Source organism: Athene noctua, chromosome 30 (genome assembly GCF_965140245.1).
Source record: "Athene noctua chromosome 30, bAthNoc1.hap1.1, whole genome shotgun sequence".
Classification (NCBI taxonomy): domain Eukaryota; kingdom Metazoa; phylum Chordata; class Aves; order Strigiformes; family Strigidae; genus Athene; species Athene noctua.
In genome coordinates, this window is record NC_134066.1 from 3,166,088 (window position 1) to 3,191,890 (window position 25,803).

At 65.2% G+C, this 25,803-nt stretch overlaps 1 protein-coding gene across 4 annotated transcripts in view; it reads left to right on the forward strand.

Moving 5' to 3' along the window:
• LRP1 (LDL receptor related protein 1) overlaps window positions 1-25,803 on the forward strand; it is an 80,177-nt gene that overhangs the window by 35,061 nt on the left and 19,313 nt on the right. For all 4 annotated transcript variants that reach the window (XR_012635337.1, XM_074929648.1, XM_074929650.1 and 1 more), the window contains 40 exons: window positions 3,687-3,849; window positions 4,033-4,255; window positions 4,566-4,755; window positions 5,920-6,063; window positions 6,356-6,592; window positions 7,172-7,352; window positions 7,570-7,792; window positions 8,028-8,217; window positions 8,372-8,497; window positions 8,674-8,814; window positions 9,129-9,254; window positions 9,506-9,622; window positions 9,760-9,840; window positions 11,903-12,070; window positions 12,364-12,546; window positions 12,722-12,922; window positions 13,008-13,253; window positions 13,511-13,708; window positions 14,185-14,389; window positions 14,544-14,708; window positions 15,084-15,328; window positions 15,619-15,750; window positions 15,861-16,088; window positions 16,248-16,422; window positions 16,891-16,985; window positions 17,135-17,284; window positions 17,526-17,666; window positions 17,866-17,994; window positions 19,497-19,628; window positions 19,880-20,014; window positions 20,099-20,228; window positions 20,813-20,939; window positions 21,202-21,353; window positions 21,512-21,636; window positions 21,887-22,258; window positions 23,478-23,667; window positions 24,060-24,264; window positions 24,478-24,670; window positions 25,070-25,195; window positions 25,298-25,426. Coding sequence is in view for 3 of the 4 variants with exons in the window: in XM_074929648.1 (XP_074785749.1) it covers window positions 3,687-3,849; window positions 4,033-4,255; window positions 4,566-4,755; window positions 5,920-6,063; window positions 6,356-6,592; window positions 7,172-7,352; window positions 7,570-7,792; window positions 8,028-8,217; window positions 8,372-8,497; window positions 8,674-8,814; window positions 9,129-9,254; window positions 9,506-9,622; window positions 9,760-9,840; window positions 11,903-12,070; window positions 12,364-12,546; window positions 12,722-12,922; window positions 13,008-13,253; window positions 13,511-13,708; window positions 14,185-14,389; window positions 14,544-14,708; window positions 15,084-15,328; window positions 15,619-15,750; window positions 15,861-16,088; window positions 16,248-16,422; window positions 16,891-16,985; window positions 17,135-17,284; window positions 17,526-17,666; window positions 17,866-17,994; window positions 19,497-19,628; window positions 19,880-20,014; window positions 20,099-20,228; window positions 20,813-20,939; window positions 21,202-21,353; window positions 21,512-21,636; window positions 21,887-22,258; window positions 23,478-23,667; window positions 24,060-24,264; window positions 24,478-24,670; window positions 25,070-25,195; window positions 25,298-25,426 (6,819 nt within the window). In the remaining variant the exon portion in view is untranslated. The remainder of the gene's footprint in view (window positions 1-3,686; window positions 3,850-4,032; window positions 4,256-4,565; window positions 4,756-5,919; window positions 6,064-6,355; window positions 6,593-7,171; window positions 7,353-7,569; window positions 7,793-8,027; window positions 8,218-8,371; window positions 8,498-8,673; window positions 8,815-9,128; window positions 9,255-9,505; window positions 9,623-9,759; window positions 9,841-11,902; window positions 12,071-12,363; window positions 12,547-12,721; window positions 12,923-13,007; window positions 13,254-13,510; window positions 13,709-14,184; window positions 14,390-14,543; window positions 14,709-15,083; window positions 15,329-15,618; window positions 15,751-15,860; window positions 16,089-16,247; window positions 16,423-16,890; window positions 16,986-17,134; window positions 17,285-17,525; window positions 17,667-17,865; window positions 17,995-19,496; window positions 19,629-19,879; window positions 20,015-20,098; window positions 20,229-20,812; window positions 20,940-21,201; window positions 21,354-21,511; window positions 21,637-21,886; window positions 22,259-23,477; window positions 23,668-24,059; window positions 24,265-24,477; window positions 24,671-25,069; window positions 25,196-25,297; window positions 25,427-25,803) is intronic.

The following is a 25,803-nucleotide window of genomic DNA, read 5'->3' on the forward strand; positions in this document are numbered from 1 at the left end:
TGTTGACCCCTTGTGTCACGGAGCTCTTAGAGCAGGACAAGACGCTCCCAGCCCCATTGAGCAGAGAGTGAAATTGGGACTGGGGACAGGGAAGGTTATTGCTGAGAGTGCCTGGGAAGGCTTGTAGGAGTTGATGGGGCCAAGAACTTCTTGGGTGGAGGCTAGACACTTCTGCTGCCTCCTGGGGCAGTCACTGTCCCTGAGCGTGCCCTGGTTGTACCACGACAGGTCTCAGCCCAGTGTCAGAGGAGTCTGGGCTGGAAGGGGCACGTGGGAGCCCTCTCCTCCGGCCCGCTGGCCCCTGCGGTGGCTCCTCAGGGCTGCTTGGCCCTGGAGGCTGCTTCAGCTGATGTCCATGAGAAGGAGTAGGGAAGATCCAAGCACAGTGTGATGTGGATTATTTTGTGGCAGGGGCTTCAGCAAAAGCTTGGTCAGAATCACTCGGTTCATGTTGAGTGTGAAACCAGGAAACATCTGTGCAGGGTGGGTTTCAGAGTTTGCTGAAGTTGCCAGCCCGCCCTTGTTGAGCAACGTGCCATTTGTGCACTGATGAACTTCTTGATTCTCCCTCTCCCCTCTGTCCTCCCTTCGTCTGCCCTTTCCCAAGGAGGGCAACAGTCAAAGCCCGTGTCAGGCACTGGTGCTCCTGGCCGGTGCCTCTGCGGGGCTGGCTGGCGTGGACGGCGACTCGCTGGCCGGGCGAGGTTGGTCCACTTCTTCCAGGAAGAGCCTTTAAAGTTGACATTCCCTGTTCTCTGCCCCCACAAGCTCATTTTCAAATGCTAGCAAGTAAATAAATCTTGGGAAATTAGTTTTGCATGTTGCAATTGCTTGCAACGCCCAGCCATGGTTGAGCAAGGAGGAAGACTTGACTCTGGGATGGGAATTGGGGGGGGGGGGGGGGGGATGCACTCGCCAGCCCCACTCTGCTGCTGCTGGTGGCTGTGGGCAGGAGGAGGGGGGTGGTCACTGCCCCCAGCTTCTTCCTTCCATGAAGGTTGTTCCCAGGACCCCTCCAATGCCAGGAACAGGCTGGTCCCTGCTGATGCCCCTGGGCTGGGCATGTCTTGCTGGCTGTGGGTGGCCGTGGCACGGCCTCCCCAGGCACCCACTGTCCTGCCGGGGGGACACGTGGCACCGGGGGGGCTGTGTCCCTCACTCCTCCCCTCTCCCAAAGCCAAATAGTGAATGGGGGGAGAGCTGTCTGCAGGCTAACACGAGGGGTTAAAAATAGACATTTGCTAAATTAGCTTCCACTGAAAGTTCAAGAGGAAATCCAGGTTTAGCTGAGGCTACAAGAAAGAGCTGAAAATAATAATAATAATAATAAAAACTGATTCCTGTGAAGGAGGGGGGGAGGATGGCGGGCAAGGAGAGAAGGAGCAAGCTGAAAAACAAAAGCCTTTGAGGAGGGTAATGCTTTCCAGCTGCAAAAATACAGCCTGAGAGAAGAGCAAGTGCTTGCGTCAGCCCCAGCTCCCCAGCCCAGCGCTGCCCCGCTCGGAGCTGGGGCCCGGCCGGGAGACCCCCGGGAGGGCTGGGACCCTCCGTTCTGACGGGGAGAGGCGACTGTGGCAGAAATGGCGGGAGGGAAGCTGCAGGCCCCAGGAACCGAGTGGCTGGAAACCTACAGCTTCTTTTGACCACGTTCCCTCCTGAGTCCTGTGCAGCCTCCAAGCGCCGCGTTGGTAGATGGGTCGGATGCGGCTCCGGCTCAGTGGGACGTGGCTGGTGAGGTGGCAGCAGCCCTGTGACACCGGGGGCTTTGGAAGAGGAGGATCAAGGTGCGGGGAAGTGCTGGGGACAGGGCAGCGACGGCTGGGCCCTCCCCGGGAGGAAGGCAGCAAGGAAAAGCCAAAGCCTGCGGCCGGGGGAGTCTGTGGCCCCGGGCGGGGGGTGAGGGCCTCCGCACCGTCCCGCCGGGCGCTCCTGTCCGCCCCAGCCTGGATCGTTCCCCCGGTCCTGTGACTCTGACTCAGCCACGCAGGCGCCAGCCAAGACCTGCTTTTTTGGGGAATTCTTGCACATCCCTTTGCTGAAGCGTTTCTCGCCCAAGGAGGGCTGTGCGTGCGCATGGCTCTGCCGCCCCCTCCCCTTGTCAGGGGGTGAATCAGGGCTGGGGGGGCGGGGGGGGGGCGGGCGCTGCCACAGGCAGTGTGACTCAGGCAGCCCCATCCCAGAGGCAGAGCGCAGCCCTCGCCTGCCCCACACCACCCCCCCGCCACCCCCGTGCACTTTCTTGCTCAGCACGAAACCTCTGTTGCCATTGGGCACCCAGGAGCTAGATCAGGGTGTGTGGGGGCCCTGGCCGGACCCGACTTTGCCCCGGGCCCACCGCTGGCTCTGGCACGTTGGGCAGTGCAGCAGGAGCCCTGCATGGGCCTTCGCCTCGGTTTGATGATAAATCCTTGCCTCTGGCTGTTTCCACTTGTTTTTACAAGATGCATCACGCTGGGTGGTGGCTGCGGGCGCCGTGGCCTCGCCCTTCCGGAGGGGAGAGCGGTTGGTCACCAGCTGGGCATCCGCCGGCAGCACGGCTCTGTCCCCGGGGCCACGGCCTCGACACGAGATGCTCTGCGGAGACGACGAGCTGGCCTGGGTGGCCCAGGGACTCGGGTTGCTGCTCGAACAGGGCACCCAAACTCTGGGTCTCATCAAAATCCAGGCAGCGCTTCGCAGTGCTGCAGCAGGGAAGGGCTTGACATCGTCAGGCTGAACTCTGCGAGCAGGGGGAGTGCGGGACGTTTCAAAACGTCCTGGCTTGATTCATGTTTTCCCTCCCTCTGCGCTCCCGAGCTTCTGTGCTGGTCAATAATTCAGCAGTGTCTGGCCCGTCTCCGCTGGGGCTGTCTGGTACCGCTGTCCTCGGGCTGGTGGGGCTGTGGGGGTGCTGCTGCTCCCGGCCTGCTCCGGCGCTAGGGCGAGACGGGCTCTCGGGGGGCACTGATGGCCCCTCAGTTCTGGGAGCTGCAGCCCCTCACCCCCGCCTTTGGCCTGGGGCGGGTGGGTGGGGGGGCTGTGACCTGTTTGCAGGGAAGGAATGTGGGTGCATCAGGTTTATCCGATTTAACAGGCTTTCAGTGGTTTAATTAAATACTTAAACGCTGCGTGCCAGATGCCGTCTCTCACCTGCTGGGGGCTTGGGGCATCCCTGCTGCTTGCGATTAGGCTGCCCCGGCTGCCTGGCCTGCGGGGGCCCTGCCTGCGGCCGCCGGCTGCTGCACTCCCCCCTGTGCTGCTGCGAGCGCAGCCTCGGCAGCGTCTGCTGTCCCGATGCTGCGGTTTGAGCCTCTTCCCCTTCTGTGCTGCTTCGCCTCCTCCCTGCTGCAGCGCCCGCCGTGCGGAGCCTTCCCCTGCTCAGATTGCTGCTCCCGGGAGGTGCCTTCCAGGCCGTGCTGCTGCTGGCGGCTGGTGGGCCAGGGCGGTGGCGGGTCCCATCGCCCGCGGCACGAGAGGATGGTTCGCTGGGCCGAAGGGTGTGGGGTGACCAGGGCCCAGGCCACGGCGTGGGGCGGATGGCAGCTCCTTTGCGCCTCACAGCCTCGCTCCTCGGCTGCGTCCCTGCCCGAGGTGCCCAGTGGGCTGGGAGGGGGCCAGAGACCCCGTGCAGAGGCACGTGCGGGGCCCCCGCCTCCCTCCCTCCTGCCCTGCCCGACCTCTCCTCACCCCCCTCTCCCCTGGCCTAGACGTGGAGCAGATGGCAATCGACTGGCTCACGGGCAACTTCTACTTTGTGGATGACATCGATGACAGGATCTTTGTCTGCAACAAGAACGGAGTCACCTGTGTCACACTGCTGGACCTGGAGCTGTACAACCCCAAGGGGATAGCGCTGGACCCAGCTATGGGGTAAGTCCTGCCGGGGGGGGGGGGCTCAGCATCTCTGTCTGGACCTGCACCTGGGATGTGGGGAGGGGGAGCGAGCCAGGAGGGTCCAGGGTCACCAGGATGCTGCCGGAGCTTGCCCTGTCCATCCGTCTGCGCCCTCCCGCTGCCAGGCTCTGAGCTCCTGCGTCTGCCCTTCTCCCGCAGCAAGGTGTTCTTCACCGACTACGGGCAGATCCCCAAGGTGGAGCGCTGCGACATGGACGGGCAGAACCGCACCAAGCTGGTGGACAGCAAGATCGTCTTCCCCCATGGCATCACCCTGGACCTGGTGAACCGGCTGGTGTATTGGGCTGACGCCTACCTGGACTACATCGAGGTGGTGGACTACGAGGGCAAGAACAGACACACCATCATCCAGGGCATCCTGGTGAGTGGGGCCAGAGCGGGGCCGGGGCCTTACAGCGGTGTGGGCTGGAGGCATGTCCTAGCTGGGCTGCTGGGGCCACTGGTCCACAGGCTTGGCTTTGCTGGTCCAGCGAAGGCGCAAGGTGCTGAGCACCAGCCGGTCCTGCGGCACCCGCCGGCTGAGCTCAGTCTCGTGTCCTAAACGAGGGGGGGGCGAGAGCCGTAGGGCGGGATGAGGGTTGGGGATTGGGGGCCTCGCACGCCTCGGAGCTGCTCGCAGTTCTCATGTCTCCTCCTACATTCCTGGTGGACCCCCACGCGGTGCCTTCCAGATTGAGCACCTCTACGGGCTGACCGTCTTTGAGAACTACCTCTACGCCACCAACTCCGACAACGCCAACGCCCAGCAGAAAACCAGCGTCATCCGGGTCAACCGCTTCAACAGCACCGAGTACCAGGTGGTGACGCGGGTGGACAAGGGAGGGGCACTGCACATCTACCACCAGCGGCGCCAGCCCACAGGTGGGACCCCGGCCTGCGAGAAGCAGCTTCTGGGACCCCAAAGGCTGGCGGGGATGGGCTGCACCCTCCGAATTCCCTCTCCTCAGGGGGCCCAGGAGGGGTTCGCTTGCCCTGGAGCCTCTGTCACTGTCACCCTGTGGCCCTGAGGAGCCGCGCTCAGCCCAGGCCTGGCCCCAGCTCCCGCCATCCCCACGAGCTGTGGGTGCCTGGGCAGGGGGCAGCAGAGTGGGGGGCGCTGCCGGAGCCTGCCCAGGGGTGCCGAGTGCCGGAGGGGCCAGGACGGGCTGGGAAACTTGCTCCCCCGGCAGCCGGGTGCTGGCTCTTGCCGGGCTGCCATGCACCCCAGGGTGCCCCTGGCCCCCACTATCGCTCTGTCTCCTCCTGCGAGGGACGTGGCAGCCGTCCCCATGGGCTGGGCAGCTGCACCACGTGGTTGATCGATCACATCTCGCTGGAGAACGCAGGGACGTTGGAGCAGATGCAGCATCTTGAAATATTAATGGCTCCCTTGGCGGTGCCCACACACTTCCGGTCCCCGCTGCTGGCGTGTTTGCCCTTCGACCCAGGCTGCGCATTCTCGCGCACCCAGGGATTTCAAGGGAGTTGAAAGGCGCCGTCCCCTCCCTGCATCCATCCCTGCCTGCCTGCTCCACCCCCAGCACCTTCCTGCGGTTAATCAATTTACTCGTTTAAAATCCTCTTGGCGTCTGCAGCCTGCTTGGCATTTTCCAGAATATAAAACTAATCAGGAGATTTTCGAGCGGTGGAGGAGTGTGGTTAGTGGGGCTCTGCGGGCTGGTGCTGGCCCCAGGCAGGGACTTATCCTGCCAGCGCTGTCCTTGGGTGGGCCGTGAGCGCTGGGCTGGCAGGACGGCGGCAGCCTGGCCCCACGGCTGGGGCGATGCGCTGGCACACGCCGTGCTGGTTTCTGCTCCGCAGAGATCCTTGGTCTGGGCAGGCCCTTCCCCGCCTCTGCGGTGTCCACACACTGCTCGGGCCCTGGCTGGCAGCCAGCAGCTCGGGGGGGAAGGGGCCCCCCAGGCCCCAAACGGAGCAGCACCCATGAGGCCGTCTTGGCCTCCCTGTGGCTGCGGGCCAGTGGGTGCCCGTGGGGGCAGGACGTGTCCGTGCCGCTCCAGCCGCTCAGCCCGCGCTGTGTTGCAGTGAGGAGCCACGCCTGCGAGCCCGACCAGTTCGGCAAGCCCGGGGGCTGCTCCGACATCTGCCTCCTGGGGAACAGCCACAAGACCCGAACCTGCCGGTGCCGCTCCGGGTTCAGCCTGGGCAGTGACGGGAAGTCCTGCAAAAGTGAGTCCTGGCCCAAGCTGCAGAGCTGGTGGGGTGTGAGGGGGCCGGCACGGGACCTGGTGGGGCAGAGGCGCTTGTGCCAGACATTTGGGAGCATGTGGGCCCAGGGGCAAGCAGAGCTTTCCAGTTCCTTCCCTCCTGTCTGCAGACACCCCTTCCCGCCCCAGCCCGAGCCGTGGGCTGCCCGCGGGGCTCTGCCGTCCCTGTCTCGCACCCACGACCCGCCGGGGCCGTCCCCCCCTGCGCTGCCCTGGCCTGGCTGGGGGCAACGGCTCTCCCCGTCTCTCTGCAGAGCCCGAGCACGAGCTGTTCCTGGTGTACGGGAAGGGGCGTCCAGGCATCATCCGTGGGATGGACATGGGGGCCAAGGTGCCGGATGAGCACATGATCCCCATCGAGAACCTCATGAACCCCCGAGCACTGGACTTCCACGCCGAGACTGGCTTCATCTACTTCGCCGACACCACCAGCTACCTCATCGGGCGCCAGAAGATTGACGGGACGGAGCGAGAGACCATCCTGAAGGACGGTGAGTGGCCAAGGGCCCAGCCTGGCCCTGCCCAGCGCGGGCAGCCCCTGGGAGCCAGCCACCGCAGCCATCAGTGCGTTTCCTTGTGTAAAGGCAGCGCTTCCGTCCTCTCCCTCGTGTCTTTGACCCTTAAAACTTAAGGTTTGAAGCTGCTGTTGGGGTTATCTGTAGACTGCTGTTGAGAGACAGGTACAGAGCACGTGCCACAGCAGAGGAGGGTCCCCTGTCCCTGGATGTCCCCCTCCTGATCTGCTCAGATGGGAGGAGGAGGAGGGAGGGATGGGGGTCCCTCAGTCAGAGGGTCCCAAGGCTCCGCGTGGCGGCCGATCCATCCCCACGCTGCCAACCAAGTTCATTTTGTTGCCTCCGGGTGAACCAGCCAAGGACGCTCCTGAATTTGGCTTTTTCCAGCCCAGGCTCTGGGGTTGCTGCCCGTGCCGGGGCTGGGGGGACCTGTCATCCCTGTCGGTTTGAGTTGGGCTCAGGTGGTGCCGAACGCACCGTGAATCACACGGGGCTGTCGCTTCTGCTTCCCGCTGCCTCGCAGTCCCGGTGACCTGCTCCTGCTTCTCCCCAAAGGCATCCACAACGTGGAGGGGATCGCTGTGGACTGGATGGGGAACAACCTCTACTGGACAGATGACGGCCCCAAAAAGACCATCAGCGTGGCTCGGCTGGAGAAGGCTGCCCAGACGCGGAAGACGCTGATCGAGGGGAAGATGACGCACCCCCGGGCAATTGTGGTGGACCCCCTGAACGGGTGCGGGTGCCTGGGCGGGCAGGCCTGGCTCGGGGGGGCCCAGTCACCGCCTCTGAGCTGTGACCGTGGGACTGGGCAGCGGCTCCAGCTGTGGTGATGGTGGCGGCTCCACGCTGCGCTGGGCTGGGCCTTGGCTGTAGGCACGGGGCAGCAGGACGTCGGGGTGGGCTCCGGGCGCAGCTCCTCTGCATCTGCAACAGCTTCGTGTCTGTGGCAGGTGGATGTACTGGACGGACTGGGAGGAGGATCCCAAGGACAGCAAGAGGGGCAAGATCGAGAGAGCCTGGATGGACGGTTCCAACCGCAACATCTTCATCACCTCCAAGACCGTCCTGTGGCCCAACGGGCTGAGCCTGGACATCCCGGCCAAGATCCTCTACTGGGTGGATGCTTTCTATGACCGCATCGAGATGGTCTACCTGAACGGCACCGAGCGGAAGGCAAGTGGAGGCCCCGCAGGCTCTCAGTCGCCCAGGCTGGGCCTGGGGACAGCTGAGCCTTTGTCCCACTGGCAGCTCATCCGCTGCGGTTCTGCCCAATGGGTGACTGGCCACGTTCAGCCACGCTCCCCTGCGGCTGTCCCCTCTCCCTTCCAACGTCCCTTGCTCTGTCCTGCCCTGTGGGGCCTCCCCGTGCACCCGTCCCAGCTGACCATGAGTCTCCTCGCATCCGCAGATCGTGTACGAGGGACCCGAGCTGAACCACGCCTTCGGGCTATGCCACTACAGCAGCTTCCTCTTCTGGACCGAGTACCGCAGCGGCAGCATCTACCGCCTGGACCAGGCCTCCAAGGTGGTGACGCTGCTGCGGAACGAGCGCCCGCCCATCTTCGAGATCCGGATGTACGACGCGCAGCAGCAGCAAGGTGCTGGGGCCACCCCTGCCCGGCACCGCGGGGACCTGCCCTGCATGAGGGAGCGATAGGGATGGGACTGGGGGTGGGGGCTCCAACCATGAACCCTGCAGAGTTCCCTGCGTGCCGAGGTCCCCTCCTCCTCACCCCCACCTTGCCTCCGCAGTGGGCTCCAACAAGTGCCGTGTAAACAACGGTGGCTGCAGCAGCTTGTGCCTGGCCACCCCCCGGGGCCGTCAGTGCGCCTGCGCTGAGGACCAGATCCTGGGGTTGGACTCCGTCACCTGCCAGGGTAGGCTGCCTGGGGGCCTGGACCCGGGGGGGACCCCTTTCCCCCGGGGATGGGGGGGACACGGGGTCTGCAGCGTCTCTGGCACATTGGCCTGGGGACACAGGACTGTCATCGCCACTGCCCTGCTCTTGGTCACTTGATTAAAATCATCCCCCCCTTTGCTTTTCCCTTGCCAGCCAACCCGTCCTACATCCCACCCCCACAGTGCCAGCCGGGAGAGTTCGCCTGCAAGAACAACCGCTGCATCCAGGAGCGCTGGAAATGCGACGGCGACAACGACTGCCTGGACAACAGCGACGAAGCCCCGGAGCTCTGCCGTGCGTAGCCGCCTCCTGCGCTGCGGTGACGTGCTCCTGGGGCAGCGGGATTCGGGCGAAGCTTCCCTCAGATGTAGGGCCAGCGCCTGGGACCGGGGTTGGGCACCCGGGACCCCTGTGTCCCCTCCCCAGCTCTTAGGAGGGCAGCGGGCATGCGTGGTTGAGGGGGGAAGTGGTGATGAAGCTTGTGGATCCCCTGTTTGTCTGAGGACAAACTGCCCTTTTCTGTCTCAGCTTTTCACCCTGCCAGGCGTGGAGGAGGGATGGGGGCGCTGGGTGGGGAGGGCAGGTCCTGAGCCGTGTCTCCCCCGCAGACCAGCACACCTGCCCCTCGGACCGTTTCAAGTGCAAGAACAACCGCTGCATCCCCAACCGCTGGCTTTGCGATGGGGATAATGACTGCGGGAACAACGAGGACGAGTCCAACTCCACCTGCTCGGGTGAGGAGCCTGCGATGGGGTCGGGGAGGGCTCACACTGCTCCCCGAGCTGCAGCCTTCGCTGCTCCCTGCGCGCTGCGGGGCGGAGGCCGAGGGGCCGGGGCCTGGCGTGCCCCTGCCGCCCACCTTGCAGCCGCTTTGGCTTCTGTGCCGGTGCCTCGCAGGAGCCCCAGGGGTTTGTTCCCGGCCTCTCTCCCAGCAAAGCCAGGCACCGCCAGCTGCTAAAGCTCTGTCTGTCTCTCCCCGCGCCAGCCCGGACCTGCTCTCCCAACCAGTTCTCCTGTGCCAGCGGGCGCTGCATCCCCATCTCCTGGACGTGTGACCTGGACGACGACTGCGGGGACCGCTCCGACGAGTCCGCCTCCTGCGGTGAGCTGGGGCGGGGAGCGCCGGGAGCGCCGGGCCCTTCCGGGGAGCCCTGCTGCTCGCCCCACCGCGGGGCCGGGCCAAGGACTGGGGTGCGGGGTGTCTCCTCGACACTGACGATGCCTCTGCCTCCTCTGCAGCGTACCCGACCTGCTTTCCCCTGACACAGTTCACCTGCAACAACGGGCGCTGCATAAACATCAACTGGCGGTGTGACAACGGTAAGGACCACAGCCGCGCGCCCGCCCAGGGGGGCACAGCAGGGGACGGCGAGACCAGACGCAGGGGTGCCCGGCGGTGGGGGTGCCCGATCCTGCCAGGGTCACTCACCAGGGTCACTGCGCGAGGGGCAGAGCCCGGGCCCTGAGCGGAGGCGGCGTTACCTGAAGCTGTAAGCGCATCCCACAACACCGATTCCCACGTTTTCCTTGGCTGCCCCTGGTGTGTTGCGGGAACAGCCTGGCGGGGATCATTTCAGCAGACCTTGGCGTTCTTCACAAGGTGGCCAAATCTCTGCCCCGGTGCTGGAGATGGGCGTGGAGTGACCAGTGCTGCTGGCGGGGCCTCGCCAGGTCCCATAGCCCCGGGAAAGGCAGGAGAGGTCTCCCGGCGAGCTCACCTCTGGCCTCAGATCTCTTTCCAGGGCCAGGCCTGGGAGAGAAGGTTTGCCCCAAGGCTGCTTTCCTTCCCCACAGGTTTATTTCAGTCTTCCTAGCAGCTCTGCATTGTTGGGTTTAATTAGTGGCTTCAGAGCAGGCGAGGCACGTCCAGAGCTGTGGGCACAGGTCTCCTTCCCTGGGCTCTTCTGAGCAAATGGCCTCTTTCTCCTGGGGCAGGCCCTGCTCTGAGCTGCCCCGCCAAGGGGTGGCCTCTTCTCCTGGGGATCCTCCGGTGCTGGCAGCTCACAAAAGCCGCGGCCTTGGTGTGGAGCAGCCAAGAGCCTAGCCAGGCGCCTGCGGGCAGGAGCCGCAGCGACAAGGGGCCCCCAGCCCAGCCCATCCGCCCCAGGCCCCCCCCAGCACCCTCCACTGCCTCTGGTCTCGCCTCCCGGGCCGCTCGGTGTCCCTGCGCCGCCTCTGCGCCCCTCTCCCTGTCAGTGTCCACGTCCTGGCGTCAGCGTGTTTTTGTGCCACCCTCCGTGCGTGTGCCGTGTTGTGTTGTTTTGTTTGTCATTGTGCCCACTCTCCTGTCTGGTTGGTTCTGTGTTTCAGAAAAAGATTGTGGGGATGGCTCTGACGAAAAGAACTGTCCAAAACCTACCGGTTAGTGCATAGATCAACATGCACCAGACCCTCAAACCTGGCCCAACACACCCCCCAAACGTGCCCCCTACAGAATGCTGGGAGCCCCGTGGGCTGCTCCTCCAGACGCTGGCAATGCCCCCTACTCTCAGGCAGTGCCCCCGCGCTCCAGCAGTGGGGGGGACGTGCCGGGTGCCGTCCCCCCCCAGCTCACCGAGCTCGGGAAGCTCCTGGCAGTGGGTTCCCAGAGAAGTTGGGGTCTGCAGCTGCAGGAGCTGGGCCACTGGTGAAGCTCCACGGCAGCCGTCGGTGCCGTTGTCCCTGGGCCCATTGTGGGCTCATCTGTGTGAGGGGAGACAGAGGCACGGGCAGGCAAAGGCCCGTTGCCGAGCTCAGGCAGGGCGTCCGCAGCAGAGCAGAGCCCTGGGGCGGCTCCAGCAAGCCGGGCCAGCCCTGTGCCCCGTGCCAGTGGGGCGGGCAAGGGGCTGCATTGCCAGTGTCCCAGCACCGTCAGACTAAAGCTCGCTCTGCCTGTTGGCGGTCGATGGGGTTTCTCTCCAGGCAAGCTGACACCCCCCAATTGGCCATACCAGCCCCCCTCCCCATGGATGTGCCCCGTAAAGTAGGGCACCGTCCCCCAGCTCTGCTCCTCCACAGAGCAGAGCGGCCCCCGTGGTGCCGGGCGCCCTCCCGGCCCCCCCAGGTACATGGCTGATCTATGCAGTTTCTGTGTTTCATTTTCTTTGTGCGCTGCTGGTGCTGTGGCTGCCCCCGTGAGCGTGTCGGGGGGTGGGAGGGCCGGGGGCTCTTCCTTCAGCCCGGGCCCTCCAACGGGGGTCCCGCTGCCAGCGCCGAGGGGCTGCCCATCGCCCCACGTCCTGTCTGCCGGCCTGGTCCGTGTGATCCCCGTTGGTCCCCGCTTCCCCGGCCGTCTCCTCTGGCAGGGGGGTCTCTGCCTTCCTCCCTCCTGCCGCGTCTCCAGGCCTCCCGCTGGCCGGCTGGGCACCCTCTGAGCCCCCTCCCGCTGCCCTTCCCTTTCCAGACAACGACTGCGGGGACAACAGCGACGAGGCGGGCTGCAGCCACTCCTGCTCCAGCAACCAGTTCAAGTGCAACAGCGGGCGCTGCATCCCCGTGCACTGGACCTGCGATGGGGACAACGACTGTGGGGACTACAGCGACGAGACTCACGCCAACTGCACCAACCAGGGTGAGCCCTGGCCGCAGCCCTGCCCCGGCTGGGAGGGAGCAAGTGGCAACGGACCCCCCTGGGCACCAGCTCCGCTGCCGCCCCCCCTGGAGAGCCAAAAGCCCCCCAGCGGAGCAGAGCCCCTCCCTTCCAGGCAGGGAATCCTGCAGCATCCTCTGCCCCCACTGGTGCCCCCTCCTGCACCTCTGGGTGGCCCCGGCCTGTTCCCTGCGGGCTGAGTGCCCAGACCTCCCCCACCCCGGCTCCTCACTCCTCGGGGCAGAGGCGCTGAGTGGGTGCATGTGCCCCCCCAGCCACACGCCCGCCCGGGGGCTGCCACACTGACGAGTTCCAGTGCCGGCTGGATGGGCTCTGCATCCCCATGCGCTGGCGCTGCGACGGCGACACGGACTGCATGGACTCCAGCGACGAGAAGAACTGCGAGGGCGTCACCCATGTCTGCGACCCAAATGTCAAGTTTGGCTGCAAGGACTCAGGTGAGATCAGAGGAGGGGGGAGCCTCTGCCCCCTGCCCCAGAGGAGGGGCTGGGACCCGCCTCGGCTCGGAGGGCACAGGGACAGCAGGCAGGGGGACACCAGCCCCTGGGCAGCTGGGACCCCCAGTGCCTGGAATAACATCGCCTCTGCCTCTGCCCCGGCTCCCCTCGGCAGCCCGCTGCATCAGCAAGGCTTGGGTCTGCGACGGGGACAGCGACTGTGAGGACAACTCGGACGAGGAGAACTGTGAGTCGCTGGTGTGCAAACCTCCCTCCCACACCTGCGCCAACAACACCTCCATCTGCCTCCCCCCCGAGAAGCTCTGCGACGGCTCTGACGACTGCGGGGACGGCTCTGATGAGGGCGAGCTCTGTGGTGAGCGCGGCGCGGGGCGCGGGACTCGGGGCCTCCCACGGCCGGGAGCTGGCGAGGACCTGACGGGCCCGTCCTCTCCCCACAGACCAGTGCTCCCTGAACAACGGCGGCTGCAGCCACAACTGCACCGTGGCCCCCGGCGAGGGCATCATCTGCTCCTGCCCGCTGGGGATGGAGCTGGGCTCTGACAACAAGACCTGCCAGATCCAGAGCTACTGTGCCAAGCACCTCAAGTGCAGCCAGAAGTGCGAGCAGGACAAGTACAACGTCAAGTGCTCCTGCTACGAGGGATGGATGTTGGAGCCCGATGGCGAGAGCTGCCGCAGCATGGGTGCGTGCGGGTGGGCTGCGGGGCTGCTGCTCGTGACGGGGGTCGCCCTCCCACCGCTGAGGATGGTGCTGCCAGGCACGGCCGGGTGCCCGGGGATCCGCCAGGCAGCGGAGCCCTCGCTGTCCCCACCCAGCACAAGCGGCTCTGTCCGGTGCAGGGGTGTGGGTGTGCCCGTGCTGGGGCTGGGGCCAGGAGCCCGGGACCCTTCCCCCTGCCCCGGCTGTGCCCCCCATCTGATCCCACCCTGCCTTCCGCAGACCCCTTCAAGCCCTTCATCATATTCTCCAACCGCCACGAAATCCGCCGCATCGACCTGCACCGGGGTGACTACAGCGTCCTGGTCCCCGGGCTGCGCAACACCATCGCCTTGGACTTCCACCTCAACCAGAGCTCGCTCTACTGGACTGATGTGGTGGAGGATAAAATCTACAGGGGGAAGCTGCTCGAGAATGGGGGTGCGTAGCCCTGAGGGCGCGGAGCAGGCTGGGGAGGCCAGTGGGTGGGAAAGCTGGGGCGTAGTTCTGGGATGGGGGGTGCCGGCTGTGACTCCCTGGCACCCCCCAGAGTCCACAGCCCCTGTAGCGATCCTGTTCTGCTCTCCAGAGTTGCTCATTATGTAGGAATTAATTAGCATTCCCATCACTTCCCTAATGGTAATTACAGCCTGGCAGCTGGGAGCACAAAGCCAGGCCCCCTCCCCATCAGTCTGCAGGGCCGTGGGAGGGGGCACCACAGGGGCACAGCGCGAGCCCAGCGCTGGCACCGCGGACGTGGGGCTGAGCCCTTTGGGGTTTGGGCTCCGGCAGGGGATGATGCATCCCCCCCACCATCAGCCCCAGTCAGGCTGGGTGGGGCTGTTTGGGATGGGCGCGGTGACGCTGGGGAAGAGGCACCGTCCTGAGCTGTCCCCTCCCGGCGCTGTGCCCTGCAGCCCTGACCAGCTTCGAGGTGGTGATACAGTACGGGCTGGCCACCCCCGAGGGACTGGCCGTGGACTGGATCGCTGGCAACATCTACTGGGTGGAGAGCAACCTGGACCAGATCGAGGTAGCCAAGCTGGACGGCACCATGCGCACCACGCTGCTGGCAGGGGACATCGAGCATCCCCGCGCCATCGCCCTGGACCCCCGCTACGGGTGAGGCAGGAGGGGGTCACTGGGACACGGCGACACCACTGGGATCATGCGGGGCCAGGGCACGTGCTCCTGTTGGGGCACGCGCCCCAGCACCGGTTTGGGAGGTGGAGCTCGGGGTGCCCATGACGACCGTCCCCGGTCGCTGTCCCCACAGGATCCTCTTCTGGACTGACTGGGATGCCAGCCTGCCCCGCATCGAGGCCGCCTCCATGAGCGGCGCGGGCCGGCGCACCATCCACAAGGAGACAGGCTCGGGGGGGTGGCCCAACGGGCTCACCGTCGACTACCTGGAGAAGCGCATCCTCTGGATTGACGCCAGGTGGGACCAGGACACCCATCTCTGCCCTGTGCCACCCGGTCGCCATCTCCTCTGCGCCCTGTCCTGCCCCTCTGTGCCCTGTCCCTCCCCGTCCCCCCTGGTCCCCCCAGCTCTGGCACCTGCCGCTTTGCTCTGTGGGGTCTGTCTGTCTGCAGCACATTCCATCCTCTGCTCTGGGTGTTCTCTGAGGGGCTCTGATCCCTGGTGTACATCAGGAGTCGTCCTCCTCTGCAGCATTAAGCAGAGCAGGGGAGGCGGCTGCTGAGAGCTGTGGGTGCGTGGTTGCCGCTGGGTTCAAGACCCGACCTTTGTGGGTGCCTGGGAGCCCTCACCCAGCCCCCTGCTCGCCCTCACCCCGCGTTTTGCCGCGCACAGGTCAGACGCCATCTACTCAGCCCTGTACGACGGGACGGGGCACATCGAGGTGCTGCGGGGACACGAGTACCTGTCGCATCCCTTCGCCGTCACCCTGTACGGGGGCGAGGTCTACTGGACCGACTGGCGCACCAACACACTGGCCAAGGCCAACAAGTGGACTGGGCACAACGTGACAGTGGTGCAGAGGACCAACACGCAGCCTTTCGACCTGCAGGTCTATCACCCCTCACGGCAGCCCCTGGGTGAGGCTGGGGGAGCGGAAGCGGCGGGAACGGGTGGGAGGAGCGCGGGGGGGTGGTGCTGGGGCTCGTGTGCCCGAAGCATCACCTGGGAGCTGCCCCCGGCCTGCCGCTGCCCCCGCGCTGGGCTGGAGGCTCCGCCGTGGCCCCAGTCACCCAGTGAGGACGCGTCTGGGGCGATGCGGCGGATGGCTCAGAGCTCCTGCACGGGGCCGACCGAGGCCGGGCTGCTCTGGGGCCTCCCGGGTGGGTCCCCTGGAACAGGGATGTCGCTGAGCCTTATCCCTTTGCAGCTTCTAACCCCTGTGAAGCCAACGGGGGCAAAGGGCCGTGCTCCCACCTCTGCCTCATCAACTACAACCGCACGTTGTCCTGTGCCTGCCCCCACCTCATGAAGCTGGACAAGGACAACACGACCTGCTACGGTAGGGATCTGCCCGGGCCGCCCCGGTGCAGGGGGACGAACGGTGCTTCGGAGCCGGCACCGCAGACCAGGCTGGGGTCCCACAACTGCCTCTCTCATCCTCCTCCCCAGAGTTTAAGAAGTTCCTGCTGTACGCGCGGCAGATGGAGATCCGGGGCGTGGACATTGACAACCCCTACTACAACTACATCATCTCCTTCACGGTGCCCGACATTGACAATGTCACAGTGGTGGACTATGACGCCCTGGAGCAGCGCATCTACTGGTCTGATGTCCGCACCCAGACCATCAAGAGAGCCTTCATCAACGGCACCGGCGTGGAGACTGTCGTCTCTGCGGGTGGGTTTGAGGGAGCATCGCCCCGCACGGCTGCTCCCTCGGGTCCCACCAGCCTTCTCAAGGCCTCAGCTCCATGGGATCGGCCCTTCCTCTCCATCTGAGCACCATCCCAGCCCACCTCTCACAATTAACGAGTCTCCCGTCTCTGTTCCCTGTCAGACCTGCCCAACGCTCACGGCCTCTCGGTGGACTGGGTTTCCAGAAACCTCTTCTGGACCAGCTATGACGCCAACAAGAAGCAGATCAACGTGGCCCGGCTGGACGGCTCCTTCAAGAACGCGGTGATCCAGGGGCTGGACAAGCCTCACTGCCTGGTGGTTCACCCCCTCCGGGGGTAAGTCTCTGGTGGGACGCGGTGCCGGGGGCTTGGGGTCAGGCCAGGAGCGTCGAAGGAGGAGAAGGGGCAGGCACACGTGTGTGTGCGCGTGACAGCACACGTGTGCCATGGAGGAGAGAACAGGCTGTGCTCCCGATGTGTCAGCGCGTGTAGGAGGTGTGCGAGAGGAGCCAGGGCCGCAGCTCAGGGGGGCGTCTGTCGACACACGCAAAGCAGTGTTTCCGTCCATCCGTGCGCGGGGGGGGAACGGGCTGCGGATCAGTGTGTGTCCACGCATGGGGCGTGCGCGGGGCTTTGCCGGGCAGGGGTGTGTGAACACCAATGCCCCGTCCTGGCACCGGGGCCAGGAGCTGTCGGGCTGCCCGGGTGGTGCAGCAGGCAGGGAGAGGGGCCAGGCGGGCTCGTGGGGGCCATCTCCTTGGGGCCTTCGGAGCCGCTGTGCTCAGCGTACCCCCCCCGGCGCAGGAAGCTGTACTGGACAGACGGGGACAACATCAGCGTGGCCAACATGGACGGCAGCAACCGCACTCTCCTCTTCAGCAACCAGAAGGGCCCCGTCGGTACGGTACCACCCCGCCCTGCTGCACCTCTGCTGGCCCTGAGAGCCTCGAGGCCCTGCGCCTGTTCCCTGCCTCAGCCCCCCGGCTCCGCCGGTCCCCCCAATCTCCCCCATGTGCCACCTGGGCACTGATGGTCCCTCCCTTCCCAGGCCTGGCCATCGACTACCCAGAGAGCAAACTGTACTGGATCAGCTCCGGCAACGGCACCATCAACAGATGTGACCTGGATGGCAGCAACCTGGAGGTGATCGAGTCCGTGAAGGCTCAGCTGAGCAAGGCGACCGCCCTGGCCATCATGGGTGAGTGCTGGCAGGGGTGGGGTAGTTCCCCAGCCCTTTCCCGTTCTCCCGGCCCTGCCCAAGGGAGACTGCTCTCGGCCACCTCTAGCGGCTGGGGAGGGGATGCTTCTCCCCCGAAGGCTGAGATGAGGCCCCTTTTTCCAGGCCACTGCGTGTAAATCTGTGCGGAGCCACTGCTCTTTGTTGTGGGGGCGGGAGGGAATGGGGGGAGTTGCTGCATGTCCCTGCCTTCTCCTCCCAGGCAACAAGCTGTGGTGGGCTGACCAGGCCTCCGAGAGGATGGGCACCTGCAACAAGAAGGACGGGACAGAGGTGACGGTGCTGCGCAACAGCACGACACTGGTGATGCACATGAAGGTGTACGACGAGACCATCCAGCAAGGTGAGCGGGTGGCCCTGGAGACCCCGCTCCGCTGGGCTGGCCGCAGCCTTGCCCACGGTGGCCATATGGCTGGCTGACCCTGTCCCTTCTTGCTGGCCCCAGCCTGGCCCTCACCCTCGCGGGGTGCCCCAGGCGCCCGCAGCCCCCACGGGGTGCCCTGGCCCCCGGCTGCCCCTCACGCCCCTTCTCCCTGCGGCAGCTGGAACCAACCCCTGCAGCCTGAATAACGGCGACTGCTCGCAGCTCTGCCTCCCCACCTCTGAGACCTCCCGGGCCTGCATGTGCACCGCGGGCTACAGCCTGAAGAGCGGACAGCAGTCCTGCGAAGGTGAGCGCGTGCCCGGCCTCTTGCCTGCAATGCCCCCCCACGCAGAGACCCCCGGCTGCTGCCACACGGTGCTGTGCAGCCCAGCGAGGCGTGTGTGGCGCGGGGGGGCTGGTGACCGCTTGCTCCGGCCCATGCGGGCTCCTCCCTGCTGCCCTGCACCTCCCTGCACCCAGCAGCGCTGCTGGGGGGGTCAGGAGGGGTTCGGGCTGCAGCGAGACCCTTGCCTGGGCTGTCCCTGCGACAGGCTGCCCGGGCGCCGGGGGCTCGGGTTTGGTGGGAGGAGGGGGCAGGACTGCGTGGTGGGAGCCCTGAGGAGACATGAAAACCTGCAGTCGCAGCGGTTTGGTCCCTGACTCGCTGCGGTCACTGGGAACGGGCCTGAGCAGCTGGTGCAGCGTTTGCTCTGCAGATCCCCAGCCCCTGTCTGGTTTACCACCGTCTCCCTCAGGAGGGACGAGCCCCCCCCACTCCCCGGTCACTGCCAGGGCCTCTCAAAGGCTGTTTTTGTGCAAAGTGTTCTTGGTGTTTTTGGAGGGGGCTGGCAGAGCTGCCGCACCATCTGGGTCAGGGCAGGGACTGAATAACAAGCGCTGCCCTGACCCAGATGCCGTGCGGAGCCTCTGCCAGCGCTCGGGGGCGGAGGCGGCTCTGGGAAGAGGCCTCGCTCGTGCCTCCCCCGTGCCCCGGTGTGGGTCAGGACCCCTCAAACGGGCTACACCGCGGTTTGCAGCCTCCAGGGAGGTCGGGGAAGGGCCCGCTGGAGCGCAGCCCCTTGCACAGCTGAGTGGGGAAGGGCTGTTCCCTGGGTTCCTGCCCCAGCCGTCACAAACCTCATCCCTGCCTCAGTCTGTGCTTGTTTCAGAGAGGGTTGTTCCCTGCCCTCTTCCCCCAAGGTTTGCTGTTCCTCCCCCTGCCCAGAGTGGCAGTGAAAGCCACCCCATCCTGATCACGGAGGAGTTTTCTCCTCACGTTTGTAGTTAGTCCCCTCTTGCGCGGGGACCCCAGTGAAGCAGGTGCATCCCTCCCTCTGCGAGGATCCACGGTGCTGCAAAGCTTTTGAGCATGTCACCTTCACACTGCCCATGCAGACACGTCACCCCCCGACCGCAGCACCGTGGGCAGGACCAGGCACTCGGTGTCCGGCCACCCCCGCCGCCCCCCAGCTGCCTGCGGAGCAGCCGCTCGCGCTGCCAGCCCACGTCTCACCTGCGTCAGCCTCGGAGTCTGCCGAGGGGTGTGCGTAGGGGTTGCCAGCGCGGAGACGCTTCGGGCACAGCCTGCCGGCAGGTCCAGGCAGAACCACTCTACCCTGCCCTGCCTGTCTCTGCGCTCTCCGTGGACTCGAGGAGCTGCTGTCGTGGCAGGGACGTGCCTCCCCCTGGCCCTGCCAGGCTCATGCCCCTTCATGGAGCTGCTGTCACGGTTTTCCACAAGTCTGGCTGCCCGTGGAGGGACTGTGTGGGCTGTGGGATGCATCTGACTGTCCCGCATCTGTGTCGCAGGCGTTGGCTCCTTCCTCCTGTATTCAGTCCATGAGGGGATCCGTGGCATTCCCCTGGACCCCAACGACAAGTCAGATGCCCTCGTGCCCGTGTCGGGGACCTCCCTGGCCGTGGGGATTGACTTCCACGCAGGTGACGTGGGCGCTGGCAGCAGGACAGTGGGGCTGGAGAGGCTGGGGAGGGGGAATGCCGGGGGGACCATCCCCAGACCCCCTTTGTCCGTGCTCTGCCCCCGAACGTCTCCCCTTGACAGCCCTGGGCGAGGGAGGGTTTCAGGTACCCCCGTTGGGGCCTGGGGGGGTCGGCTCACCCCGGTCCCTCCCACCCTTGGGGCGACCCAGAGGCCCTCCCTAACGCCCGCTCTCCCGTCTGGCCCCTCTCAGAGAACGACACAATCTACTGGGTTGACATGGGCCTGAGCACCATCAGCCGGGCCAAGCGGGACCAGACGTGGCGGGAGGACGTGGTCACCAATGGAATCGGCCGTGTGGAGGGCATCGCCGTGGACTGGATCGCTGGTGAGATGGGGCTGCGGAGCAGGGAGGAGCGGGAGGGCACTGGGGGAGTGGGGCTCACGCCGATGCTCACCGTCCCCTCGGCAGGAAATATCTACTGGACGGACCAGGGCTTCGATGTCATCGAGGTGGCCAGGCTGAACGGGTCCTTCCGCTATGTGGTCATCTCGCAGGGGCTGGACAAGCCGCGGGCCATCACAGTCCATCCAGAGAAGGGGTGAGACCCTGCACAAAGCTGCCGGGGAGGGCTGTCAGCTGCAGGGGGTGGGCACGTCGCAGAGACCCCCGCAGCCTCCCGGCAGAGCCCTGTGGTTTGCCCGCAGTGAAGGACTCACAGGTCTCCTGCACCCCCAGGGACAGGCCCCTGGTTTCCCACCCAGTCGGGTTTAACTGCCCCGTCGCTGATGGGCTGCGCGTCCTGGGCGTGCCCCGTGACTTCGTGGGTGCCAGCACCCCGGGAAATCCAAGTGGAGCCTCCCCAGACTGGCTCCAGTGTTGGAGGGAGGAGCGTTGTTGGGGCCCTTGGAGGGAGGAGCGTTGTTGGGGCCCAGGGGAGATGGAGGACGCCCCTGACATGCCTGGCACAGGGGCTGGTGTCTGGGCTGCTCCCAGCTGCAGCGCGGTGCTCCCGTGGGCTCTGGGAACGCGGCACAGGGGGCCGGTGAGTCTCCGGGGTCTGCACGGAGGCCCCGCTGTCGGGGCAGAAGGGGAAGACGTGTTTGTCCTCTACTCCAGCGGCCAAATGGCCCAAGGTGCTGCTGCTGGCCAGGCCCGTGGTCACGGCCCTGCTGTCCCCTACAGGTACCTGTTCTGGACGGAGTGGGGGCAGTACCCCCGCATCGAGCGGTCGCGCCTGGACGGGACTGAGCGGATGGTGCTGGTGAACGTCAGCATCAGTTGGCCCAACGGGATCTCGGTTGACTACGAGGTACAGGCGCTGGCGGGGGCATGGGGCTGCCCTGGGGCCTGGCAGGAGCGTGCCGGTCACTCGGGGCTGCTTTGGGGGTCTTGGGGCCACGGCTGCCCAACCCAGGGCCTGACGTCTCCTCTGCAGGGGGGGCTCTCCAGGGTGGTTGTCTTCTGAACCCAGGGACCCCCTTGGGCCAGACAGGGTGGGAGGTGTGGACAGTGCCTGGGTGGCACACCGGAGCGCGGTGCCATTGCTGACGGGGACCCTCTTGTTGCCGCAGGAAGGGAAACTTTACTGGTGCGATGCCCGGACAGACAAGATCGAACGAATTGACTTGGAGACGGGTGAAAACAGAGAAGTTGTCCTGTCCAGCAACAACATGGACATGTTCTCGGTGTCGGTCTTCGAGGAGTACATTTACTGGAGCGATAGGTGCGGTGCCGAGGGCCTGGCAGTGCTGGGGGTGCCCTGGGCACCGGCTGTGGGGGAGCTGGGGGTGCCGTGGGGCAGGTGGCGGCGCTGGGTCCCACGGCAGGGTGCTGCTGGGGTGCGCCCCATGCCGGTCGCTCAGCGGCTCTGTCCTTCCTTAGGACTCATGCGAACGGCTCCATCAAAAGAGGCAACAAGGACAACGCCACCGAGTCAGTGTCCCTGAGGACAGGGATTGGCGTGCAGCTCAAGGACATCAAAGTCTTCAACCGGGCCCGGCAGAAGGGTGAGTGCGGGCGTGGGGTGCTGCCCCTGTGCAGCGCTGCTGAGCGCTGGCGGCCACCCGGGCCGGGCTCCCTCAGCCGGCAGATGTGGGGAGGGGGATGGAAACAAACGGCCACTGTGTCCTCCACGAAGAACTGTTGTCGTGCCATGGGCTGAGCCCCTGGAGTGGGGAGAGGTGAAAAGCGGCCGAGCGGGAGCATCCTCCTGCACAGAGCCTGCCCAGCCCTCAGACAATCCCCTTTCCTCGCCAGGCACCAACATCTGTGCCCAGAGCAATGGGGGCTGCCAGCAGCTCTGCTTGTTCCGGGGCAGCGGGCAGAGGACGTGCGCCTGCGCCCACGGCATGCTGGCTGAGGACGGCGTGAGCTGCCGTGACTACGACGGCTACCTGCTGTACTCGGAGCGCACCATCCTCAAGAGCATCCACCTCTCGGACGAGAACAACCTCAACGCGCCCATCAAGCCCTTCGAGGACGCGGAGCACATGAAGAACGTCATCGCCCTGGCCTTCGACTACCGCTACGGCTCCAAGGGCAGCAACCGCATATTCTACAGTGACATCCACTTCGGCAACATCCAGCAGATCAACGATGACGGCACGGGGCGCAAGACCATCGTGGAGAGTGAGTGTCGCGGGGCTCCCTGCGCGTGCGTCTGCCCTCAGACCCCTCTTTTCCCTCCTGCCCCACCACCCCTTCCTGAACTCCCTCGTTCCTTGCCCGAGGGCTTTTTTTCTGATCCTCAGTTAACTAACGTTTTCTGGTATTTTCGAGAGGTGTTTTGAGTGGCAGCTGTTAAGGGTTCAGCTGTGAGCTTTCTACCTCTCTGGAAGAGGCAGCAGCCTGTGGTAGAGGACGCAAGTGTCAGGAGGAGTCTGCAGAGCTTGTGCTGGCAAGGAGAGTGTATCACAAGGCTGAGGCATGCACGTGGGCACGCACTGCTCTAGAAACAAGGCACTGCAGCAAACTTGGGATCTGCTCTGTGTTTGCATTTGACTTCCAAGACAGACCCGTTGAGCCTGAGCAAACCTTGCCATGCCTGGCCCTGTCTTCACCTCCTGCCCTCGATTTGCACTTGGTTGGTTTTACTGGCTCCTGCAGCAGTGGAAGGGACTTCGTCTGCACTTCTGTGTCGCTAGGGAGCACCTCCAGCAAGGGCTGTAGATGTGCTTGCTAATGAGTGTATTTACATTTGGCGCTTGGGATAGCTGTTATCACTGAGATCAGGAGAGCAGGGCCCATCTCTCGTAGCCGGTTCATTAAACCTTCTGCTGATCATTAACGAGGGAGGAAGGATGGGTGTACAGTGCGAGCTCCTGGCCCGGGAGCTGGAGGGAAGGTCTCCCTGGTAGGCCACAAGTCTTCGTCTTGTCACTCTGCCTCAGCTCTTCCCTGGCAGAGGGAGACCCCTCCCTTCCCAGTACCGCTGCTGTGGGTCAGAAGCACCCGCAGCACAGAGGAGATGATGAGAGCACCAGCTTGAAAGCCAAGTTCAAGTCCTCGTTTCATCGTAGGTGACAGTCACTCAGCCATCCTGCAAGGACGTGCCGTTACCTGGCCGGTGGCAGAGATCTGCCCAGGAGGCCCCGGAAGGCTCCCGGGGTCTCAGCTCACCCTTTAGCATAGACCCAGCCCAGCCCCGCTGAGTCCCCTCAGGCTCTGCCGCGTTGGCCCCGTGTCAGCAGCCAGCCAGAGCCCCTGAGGGATTTTTTGGGGTGTAATTAAAAGCAGTAACTTCAGGCTGCCAAAGTGGCCATGTCCAGGTGTCACAGTCAGCACTGGCTGTGCAGAGCGAGCAGGAGCAGGGGCTGGACATGACCCTTGCCTGTCCTCCCCCCGGCAGACGTGGGCTCAGTGGAGGGGCTGGCGTACCACCGCGGCTGGGACACGCTGTACTGGACCAGCTACACCACCTCCACCATCACCCGCCACACCGTGGACCAGAGTCGTCTGGGGGCTTTCGAGAGGGAGACGGTGATCACCATGTCGGGGGATGATCACCCCCGGGCCTTCGTGCTGGATGAGTGCCAGAAGTGAGTGGCCGTCAGTGGCCCAGCCAGCCCAGGCAGGGGCCCGTGTGGTCCCAGGGCCGATGTCCAGGCGGACACCCCTCCGCTGGGGAGGGAGCGCTGGCTCCCAGCACAGAATACTGGGGAGGAGGGGCCCTGTGCCCCTGCTCCCCACACGTCCAGCAGCACCCCGAAGCCCAGAGAGAAACCCCATCCCATCCCCGTCTCTGGTACCACGGGGTGCCACGTCTGCCAGCTGGCTGCAGTGGCCTCGTTTGTCCCCCTCCCACCCCTTCTGGCATGGGGACAATGTCCCATCCATCCCAAAGTCCCTGCAAGCCCCACAGCAGCAGAGGGGGGGCTGAGCCAACACGTGCATGGGGCTGCAAAGGCATCGCGTGTCTATCCCCTTCCAGCCTGATGTTCTGGACCAACTGGAATGAGCAGCACCCCAGCATCATGCGTGCCACCCTCTCCGGTGCCAACGTCCTCATCATCATTGACCAGGACATACGGACACCCAACGGGCTGGCCATTGACCACAAGGCTGAGAAGATCTACTTCTCTGATGCCACGCTGGACAAAATTGAACGCTGTGAATACGATGGCTCCCATCGCCACGTGAGTCCAGGCCTGGCCCCCTCCAGGGGGAGGAGAGCAGAGAAACGGGGGCTGGCGCATTGTTGGGGGGAGGCAGAGCAGTTCCTGGGGCACGGGGGGGCTGGGCCCTCCCCAGGGGCAGACAGACGGGGACACGCTGCCTTCGAGGTGGTGCTGGGGGCTGTGCCCCATGGGCAGGCTCCCTCGCACTCAGGCTTTGCCGATGCCCGGCAGGTGATCCTGAAAGCGGAGCCCGTGCACCCCTTCGGCCTGGCCGTCTACGGCGATTACATCTTCTGGACAGACTGGGTGCGCAGGGCCGTGCAGCGCGCCAACAAGTATGTGGGCACCGACATGAAGCTTCTGCGCGTCGACATCCCGCAGCAGCCCATGGGCATCATTGCCGTGGCCAACGACACCGACAGCTGTAAGGACGCTCCACGCCCCCCCGTCACCCCTCGCCCCACTGCTGCAGGCCCTGACTCCCCCCGCCGCCAGACAGCGCGGCTCTTCCACCCCGGGGAGGGGGGAACCTGTCCCACCATCCTCCCAGGCAGTCGCTGCCCCTTTGGCACCCTCGCACCAAAGCCCATCCATCTCCGTAACCCTGCGAGGGCCGAGGAGAGAATTTGCCCCATTTCTGCTCCTCCCAGGGCATCCTCCTTGCGGGATACGGGGAGGCTGGATGCCCCCAGCCCCTTGCATCCCCCATAGCCCCGTCTGAAGAGCTGGGGGAGGGACCTCTACAACCGCTCTCCCCGACGGCGAGGGCAAGGGCAGGGAGCGCTGAGCTGTCCCTGGTGTGACCACGCTCCTCCTCCCCCAGGTGAGCTGTCGCTGTGCAGGGTGAACAACGGCGGCTGCCAGGATCTCTGCCTGCTCACACCCAAAGGGCACGTCAACTGCTCCTGCCGCGGCGAGCGTGTCCTGCAGGAGGATTTCACCTGCAAAGGTGGTGGAGAGGGGTGGGAGTGGGAGCTGGTGGGGGTGGGACTGGGAGCAGGAGGGGCTGGTCTCAGCCTGGCAGAGCTGACACTCCCCGTGCCCTCCCCAGCCCTGAATTCCACCTGCAACATGCATGACGAGTTTGAGTGTGGGAACGGCGACTGCATTGACTTCAGCCGGACCTGCGATGGTGTGGTCCACTGCAAGGACAAGTCAGACGAGAAGCAGTCCTACTGCAGTAAGGTTCCTCCTCTTGCTGCTTTGCTCACGCACCCCCCGCACTCCCTGGCACATGCAGCCACCCTGCTTGAGCTGCCAGCTCTGATACAGGCAGCCGGGACTCCTGGGAGTCTTCTCGTGCCCCTCAAGTGCTCACAGTCCCCCTTGCCCTCCCAGAGTTGGGCCCAGCCAGGCTTTAAGGGCTTCAGACCATTTCCAGTCTTGGGGGGCAGGCTGGCGGCTGGCCCAGTGGGGGCTGCAGCACCCTCCCTCTAACACAACCCTCGCTCCTCAGGCGGTCTCTGCCAGGCAAAGGCGATGTCGCCAGCACGAGGGAGCTTGTTCCTAACCCTGCCTGTGTGGCTCCTTCCCCTGGTGACCGGTCCGGAGGAGCTG